The sequence below is a fragment of the Octodon degus genome, unplaced genomic scaffold (assembly GCF_000260255.1).
Source record: "Octodon degus isolate 3935 unplaced genomic scaffold, OctDeg1.0 scaffold00090, whole genome shotgun sequence".
NCBI lineage: Eukaryota > Metazoa > Chordata > Mammalia > Rodentia > Octodontidae > Octodon > Octodon degus.
The window spans coordinates 11,136,732-11,145,275 of NW_004524666.1; the positions used below are offsets into that span (position 1 = coordinate 11,136,732).

At 40.1% G+C, this 8,544-nt stretch overlaps 1 protein-coding gene and 1 long non-coding RNA gene across 3 annotated transcripts in view; one reads left to right on the forward strand and one right to left on the reverse strand.

Annotated features, from left to right (window-relative positions):
* LOC111818400 overlaps window positions 1-8,544 on the forward strand; it is a 42,846-nt gene that overhangs the window by 22,370 nt on the left and 11,932 nt on the right. The window lies entirely within an intron of this gene.
* The window catches only part of Traf3ip2 (TRAF3 interacting protein 2), a 39,322-nt gene that overhangs the window by 16,405 nt on the left and 14,373 nt on the right, over window positions 1-8,544 (reverse strand). For both annotated transcript variants that reach the window (XM_004637503.3, XM_023722329.1), the window contains one exon: window positions 1,747-1,933. In XM_004637503.3, the coding sequence (XP_004637560.1) occupies window positions 1,747-1,933 (187 nt within the window). The remainder of the gene's footprint in view (window positions 1-1,746; window positions 1,934-8,544) is intronic.

The window sequence follows — 8,544 nt, forward strand, 5'->3', positions numbered from 1 at the left end:
TAAGTTAAATAAAAAAAACCTTCCATGTAAGAACTGTATCATAGAGATTAATGATAGAGTAAACTTTTTGTATTGAAATTTTCTTTCAAATTATCAGTAAAAGGAGAATTGACTTCTTTACTTGAATTCACTTTTCATTATCTTAAAATGATAAAATAAATCAAGGAAACCACTGAAGGTTTAAATTGATGCTACAAAACCAATTTCTCAGCCCTATCTTCAAAACTGTTGGTAAATCTAAAGTTACTTCAAAATAAACTTATTTTTTAAATTACAGTTGTTTCCCCTGTTCAGCACCAAGCTTATTTCATAATTTATAAGGGTACTTAAAATTTGTTTCTTTGTTTTCTTGGAATTTGAGATATTTCCTCTATAAAAGTGATTATCCTGCTGTAAAACCACATTTTCCTTAATTCTATTATTGAGAATTTATGTACTTTTGATTTAGAAATTAAAGGATCTGTCTGGAGGGAAAATATAAAGGCTTGTGGACTTTCCAGTAAAAGAGAAGACAGGCATGTACCTTATTTACTACTGTTAAAATATGCTTTTTAGAAAGCTAATTATTAATTTCTGTATTTTTGAAAAGTATACTTTAACAGTGTCTTCACATGTGATCCTTTCCTATAAAAACAGAATAGTTTTACTTTGAGTGTCATGGAAAAGTTATATCTGAACAAGAACGAACATTATACCTTTTTTCCTAATTATGTCATAAATTAGGAAATTCCACCTATACAAATCCTTTTATTTTAGATCCATAAATTCAGAGAAAAGAAAAAAACTTGAAGAAGAGTCAAAACAGCAATAAGGAGAGGACGCTGTGGTTGGCTGTAGTCTGAGTGTTGGGAGCTTGGTTCTCAGTGTGCTGGTGTGAGGAGGCCCTGCACAGCCTGTGAGGGAAAACTTAGGTCATGAGGGTACTGCCTTTTAAAGAAATTGGTGTAGGTCTCCTAGGTAACTCTCAAAAAGAGTTATATAAAAATGTAAGCTGAAAAAGCTGGATGCAATCCCTATTATCTGAGATACTCAGGAAGCTAAGACAGAAGGATTGTGAGTACAAGGCCAGCCTGGGCAATTTAGCGAGACCCTATCTTACAATAAAAAGAAACAAACCTGGTGCCTATTTGGTTCCTTGCTGGCTTTCTGACTGGCTATTCACCTGTTCCTCTTGCTCATACTCCCCTCACAATGCCATTATAGGGAGCTGAATAGAGGAAGCTGTGGATCTTGGTCTTTTAACCTCTAAAGCTGTGAGCTAAATAAATATCTTTCCTTTACAAAGTACCCAGCTTCAGATATTTTATTATAGCAACAGAAAACACTAATACAAAGGGTTTAGAAAACATTTTAACCAGAAAGAAACCAAAGATATAAAGAACTTGCTAAAAGTGGAAGTTAATCATAGTAAAAATTAAAATCAATTTTGTGAATTAAACATTTAGATAATCTGAAAGTAAAAGGAGATGAAACTCATAAAACATCTTCAGAACATTCCCTTGAAGAGAATTTTACCTACTCACTAATGGCTTTAATGCCAGTAAAGAGATATTTGTCAACCAGCTTCCATTTTCTTTGGACCTGAAAAGTTTCCAGAGAGTGTTCCACCATGTAACTGTCTCTAACTTGGGTAGTTTAACTTGGGTAGCAAACCTGCAGAGAATTTTAATACATCTTGGTTTCATTGGCACAATTCTTCCTCCTGTTAGAATCTGTGAAGGTTGGCCCAGGCATCCTTATTGGTACCTTGGAAGCTCTGGGAAGGAATAGTCTCTCCCTACAGGCCTGTCTTCTTGGTTCTGGGGGCTGGGATAATTCGGCCAGACCTTCTGTGCTGGGTGCAGGCCTCTCACAGTTGCTCCAGGAAGGGGATGCCCAGGCAGAGTTGGCCGGATCACTTGCTGGTAGGCTGCTTGAGGGTAATTGTGCCCATCTGTAGGGAAAGACCAGAAGAACGGAGAAGACTGACAAGCTCCTTTGTGTGAAAAGAGAGGTAAGTTCAGGGAAAATTTTTGTCTGATACCAGTAGCAAAGTCCAAATATCAGTGACCAACTCCATAATACTTGCCATATTTCTGTACTACTACTTACTTGATAGTTTTAATGAAATTAATTCACTTTTGTTCTAAATAAAAACATCTATGAAGTCCTGATTTTGGTATTCTAATCAGACAGCTCAAAGAACTTTTTTTAAAGATGTGATTTTATTTTATTTATTTATTTTAGGTACAGGGTCTTGCTATGAAGTTCAGACATATAGTGACTCTCCTGTCTCAGCCTCCCCAGCGCTGGGATTACAAGGGTGCCCCACCATGCACAGTTTTGGGACCCACACAGCATGCAGTACTGGGGATCGAGCCCAGGGCTTCCACTTGCCAGGCAGGTGCTTATGCCCCCGAGCTACCTCCCCAGCCACAAAGAACTTTTAAAAGAACTCTATGAAGACTCCCAGGGCCGGCAAGATAGCTCAGTGGACTAAAGTGCCTGCTTAGGCAGACACAGCGGCTGGGGTTCGATCCCTGGCATGCCATGCTGGCGGGCGCGCTGAGACTGCAATTGAGACTGGGTGTGGTGGCTGGCACCTATAATCCCAGTGTTTGGAAGACTGAAAACAGGAGGATCACTACGAGTCCTGTCTACATAGTGAGCCCCTGAAGATCCCATAGATCCTGTCCTAAATACAGGGGAAAATAAAAAACTCCTATTTTAATAAGATATCTAGGATAAGCCAAGCATGAAGCATGTCTCCCACATGGCTATTCCTACTATAATTTACCAAGTATCTAGAACCCAAGGCTAGAAGAATTTTCCCTATATTACAGACAGAATGACTATTTTTGCTTTTCTTCTTCCTAAGGGCGCATGCGTGCACCTCTACATGTGCGCATCTCCCCCCCTCCCAGTTACTCCCTCCCGTGAAGAAATAAATGAACGAAAACTTGGCTGATTTTTAGTTTTGTTTTTTGAGACAGCGTCTTTCTTTTTAGTTCAGGTTGGCCTTGAACATATTCTGTAGTCCAGGCTGGACTGGAACTCACAATGACTCTCCTGCCTCAGCCTCCCAGGTGCTGGGATCACAGGAGTGTATCACCACAGCTTTTTTCCCTCATTCCTCTTATTCTTATCTCTAGCTTACTATGTAAGCAGCACTTGCTATGTCACTAAGCACAGCACCGTCATACAGACAAAGCTAGTAAATGAATGAAGCCTGGAGGTATAGTTACCAAGCTGACCTACATATGGAAAAGAAGCCATTTCAGATTGCACAGCTGGCTTACCAGGTCTTGGGTCTCCTAAGCTGTCTACTTCCTGTCTTTTTTTAAAGTCAATGTCTCCCTCCAGAAGTAGAGAGAAAGAGAAGGTCCAAGAGGAGCAACTGCCCATGGCGTTGAAAACTTTTCCAAGGGAAGAGCTGAAAGTAACTCAAGTGAAGTTCTTACTGTGTGGAGCCATTTTTGCTTCCCACAGCCCATAATGAGGAGCTAATAATGTTTTATTTGCTTAAAAGGACAACCAAGCAATAATCATATGGTTTATTTCTTTTCCAGAAAGCGGATGTTAGTGCTGTTAATCAAAAGCCTTTGAATCAAGGTCATATGATTTCTAGCAGACTATTTCCCACACGCATGTTTTTGTCTCATAGCAACAAATCATATCATCAACATCACTAAGGCATGTGGACTTAGTGATTAGCTGGACCCTCCATTTCTGAAATGGCCACCTGTGGTAAGAAAGTTATACCAGTTTCCGTAGATCAAAATAATGCACCTCACTGAGTTTTGCAATGAGGGTACTTACAATATAGTCTGTGTGTCCTTTCAATGTTTAAAATAAAGAAATATTAAGTATCAGAGGTTCAACCAAAATCAGACCCCTCCTTTCTTGCTGCACGGGTGGTGAAGCCCAAGGCCTCACACACACTGGGCAAGTGCTCTAGGACAGAGCCACTTCCCCATCCCTTTTTATTTTGTTTTGGGGCAGGATCTCAGTAAATTTTCCAGGCTACTCTTGACTTTGTGATCCTCCTGTCTAAGTCTCCTAATTATTGAGTAGCTGGGATTATAGGCATGCACCGTTACAGCAGTAAGCTTTGCCTTTTGTAAATGGAACTGGACTGGTTTTTGTCTGGAAATTTGTCTGGTTATGTGCAAAAGTTGCTAGGTAAAAAGTACACTTACAAGGCAAGTAACGATCTCTTTTTTATTTAATCATTCTGTTTCGTTATCATGACCAAGGCCGGCTGGTCTAGTTGGGTACTGTACAAAGTGCTGTCAACATCTGTTGATTGTTTGCTACATGCCAAATACTGCCCTGGCTTCCTGTTCAGGATTACAACCCCCTTTCTGTTTTCCTATAGTAAGTAGGTGAACGCAGAATAGAAACAGATTCCTCAGTGTGGCCCTTGCATCCTATGTCCTCTAGTACATCACCTTCTTGATCCTCCCCTCCTCCAGCCTTGCTGCCTGGCTCGTGGTGCCTTTACCCTATCAAGCTCCTTGCTCCGTTGACCTCTCTCTTCCTTTAGGTTCAGCTCAGTTTTCCCTTCAAAGAATCCAACCTCCCCAGGTTCTGAAAAAAAAAAAAAAAATCCAACCTATTTTTAGTATTGTTTTTTGAGACCAGGTCTTTTTTTGTAATGCAGATTGGCCTTGAACTCATGGCCCACGTTGGTTACAACTCACAGTGATCCTCCTGCCTCAGCCTCCTGAGTGCTGGGATTACAGGCATGTGACGACATGCCTAGCTAGCCCATTAGCATCTGTTCCAACACCTGGTTATTTTCTTTATAGCATATATAATTGTCATTACATGTGTGTTAATTTCTACTTCTTTTCTATCTTCCCCAGTAGACTATAAACTTCACAAAAGCAAAGTCCATGTTGTTGTATTTACCACTGTGTGTGCTGTTGCTAGAAATGTCCTAGCAAATATTTGTTGAATAAATTGTTAAGTGAAAGGACAGGTTCTGCTTCACCAAATTCTATTTTCCTCCATTCTTCTTTCTCAGACAATTAAAGGTGGGCATTCTGAAGTTTGATTCACATACTTTATTCATAAATACAGGTCACTCCTTTTCCCGGGAAGAAGAGAACAGATTCTGCTTTATTCATTCAACAAATATTTATAGAATCTCTATGGTTAGGCACTTTGTGAACAAAGATAAATAAAATACAGTTTTGAATAGCTCGAAATAAATGAGGAGAGAATGAGAGAAATCTGTGAGTCTGTGGGTGTCTGTTTTTAAACACAAACTCACACTAGTTAGCATGTGAGAAGGGTTAGGGATATAAGTCAGCAGCCACCTACTTGAGAATCACTGCTCAAAAATAGCTCCCCACAGACTTGTCCACAGTGCCTAAAATTCCATCAAGAGAGTTTGCGATGCAAGAGATGGAAGGTGGGTGACGTGACAGAGATCATTTGTTAGCAAGGTGACTCCTCAGTTCTGAGGTGGTGTTAATTACATACCAGAAAAGACAGTCTTATACAGTCCTAAGTGGGAGCCCAGGACTGTATGTTATTTGTCAATCCTATGATCCCTCTTGGCCTGAGTACACAGGGTCTTCGTGTCCTGGGCTTTTATCGCTTAGAATTTGTTAACCAAATCCTAAATGAGGTTTTCCATTTATCAGTGCAAACGTTCAACATTTTTCTTCCTTATTAAGAATGGTATTACAAGAGTTTATGAGAGAGGAAATAAAATCTGATATTTCAAGTTGTCAAAAAAACATCAAGATAAAAAGCAGTCAGGTTAGCCAGGAAACAACAAGGCCAACGTAAACTATTACAGGAGCTCCCACAGCTGTGAGCAGCTGGGGCTCCAGCAAGGCAACTGCTTTCTTTGTTATTTCTTCTCTCTGCTTTCTTTTTCCCTTTCTTTAACTGTGCGTGCAATCTAGCATGCAATTATTTTATTGTGTCCCTCATAGAGAAAGCAAGACTTTTACAATAAAAGAAAGGCTCATTCAATCCTTCTTTTTCCTCCAACATATTTGCCTTGTGGATTTTATTTGATTGCATGGCCATGAACTGTACTTCAGTGACCTTTGGCAGAAGGATTTTGAGGCAGCACAGACCAACTTCTCCTGGGGGTGGGATGAGGAGAAAACAAGCTATTCCATTCCTCATTTTCATTTGCTTTGAAAACTTTTTTTTAAAACATGAAAAGGTTGGCCAGTAACCATTTTTGTTTTAACTTGCTGAAAGCTAAGCCATGCTATTTGCATGGTGATCATTATTTATTTATATATTCATTAACAGGCAAGGAGGTAATGCAGTTCTAAAGCTGAGGAGAACCACGTAGCCATGGTTTCCAACTCCACAAGCATCCCTCAGGTGAACAGCTCTTTTGAAGTGGTTTTGTTGGCAATTAGGTGCAGTTATAGCCCTGACATGAAACTAAGCATTTATACACCTGCCCTGAATGCTTAAAATCTGTGGCAGCAAGAAATATTTGGAAGTAGAGGTGCACTCTGCAGGGTTGGGCCTCAGGGTCCCCTTAAAAATAGTATGAATAAGAGTTGCTAGTATTGAGGGCTTACTAGCAGCCAGCCAGTTTCCCAGCCTTTAATGTATTATCTCATCTAATCCTCCCAGCAGCCTACCCAGGAGTCATTGCTGCTGGCTCCTCATTAGTATCTGGAGACTGCAGAGCCCTGTGACAAGCCATAACCCTGTGCATCTTGACCTCTTCCCTGTGGTTAGACGCTCTTGGGAGCCAGGCCAAGGTACATGCATGGTCAATTAGAGCAAGCTCACCTTCTGTGTGGTCCTACTTCCTTTACTTTTCTATTTGTATCTCTAGCATTTACTTAATTTTTAATTAAAAAATGAGTGTCATAAAAATTTTAATAACAATATGTAAAGTTAAAAGGAAAATATCCTTGTCCTTTGAGATCCTTGCTCTCCCCTACCCCATCACTATTACCAGCACAAGTCCAGACATTTAAATATATAAATAGCTTTAAAAAAATAAACATTTATAGGATAAACACTGCATCTTCTTTCAACTTTTCTTATGTCAGAATGTATTTTATTCTTTGCAACAGCAGCTTGCTAGATCACTGTATAAATGTCAGACATTACAGGTGCTCTTTGATTTATGGTGGGGCTATATCCCAGTAAACAGCCCCTGCACATTGAAAATATCAAGTCCAAAATGCATAGAGTGTCCCTATCCTCCAAAGCACCATGGCCTGGTGACACAATGTGCTGCAGAGTCAAGTCGAGTCGTGTGCCTTCATGTTCCTCTGGCTGACTGGGAGCTGCAGTTCACTCTGGTATCTGAACCACTGAGCCACTATTCACTGCACACCACTGTAAAGTAAAAAAGAATCTCAACTCCAAGATCATTGCACTTACTCAGCCTTTACTGATAGGTGGTGTAGTTGTTTTCGTTTTCCCTCCACTATAACAATGCTTCCATCAATTTCCCGGTTCACAGAGTTTTCTATGCTTGCTTAATGTTTCTACATGGATAGATACTACACATGAGATTGCTTGCTAGAGAGGGGCGACAGGCAAAATTTGATAAGCAGTGAAATTACCTTCTAGAGGGTAGTATTAATTTATATTCCTACCAAGAGTAGATGAAAATATTCATCTTCTAGCCCCACTAGTACTAGGTATTGTCTGAGGTTTTTATTTTTGTACCGTAAATCAAGGTAGTTATCTGTAAATCTGTTGCATTTCTTAAGTCTAGTAATGTTGAGCTTTGCTTCATGTGCACATTATCTGTTTGTATAACTTCTGTGAATTATTCCCATCCTCTGGCCAACTTCTCTCCTGTCTGCCTTTCATCACCTCTCTGTACTCTGAGAAACCCAAACATTCTCCTTCCAATCCCTTTCAATAAAACAGCAAGGGGAAGGTAAATGTATGAAAGAAAGCAGGTCCTGAGGTATTAGAGGCAAAATGTGTTCCCAGCTGGGCATGTTCACCTGTTAGAGGAGATGCTGTGGGGGCAGTGCGTACCTCTGCAGACTGGATCGTTAATGGCACCATTTCCGGCCTCTACAGGAAAAATACTTTCCAGTGGGAAGCTCTTCCCAGAACCCTTATTATTGTACTGAGTCAGTGCTCACTTTGTCCACCACAGTCAGGCTTTCTCCTGTTAGTAAATAAAGGCAACTGCTTGGGCCCTAGCATCAGAAAGCTTTTGAGTAATTATTCACACTTCTGCACATTCATCTAAGGAGTTAACCAGAAATATAGATTGAAAACTTATTGTGCATGATGTATTGAATCAGAAAACTGGAGATTATTGGAGAGGTCCACCGACAGAGAACAGGTAGTAATATTTTAGTGCATCTAGCTGACGATATGCAACACAGCACTTTGGAATGATGCTGAAACAGTACACTCAACATCATTGGAATTATTTTAATTTTACACTAACTATACATGCAAAGAGAAAAACCATTAGAAATAAATATGTCAAAATATTAAGAAATTAGGGGCTGGAGAGATGGCTCAGTGGTCTAAAGCACCTACTTAGAACAAGCTTGGCAAAGCATCAGGGACCGCGGTTCAATCCCCCAGCAC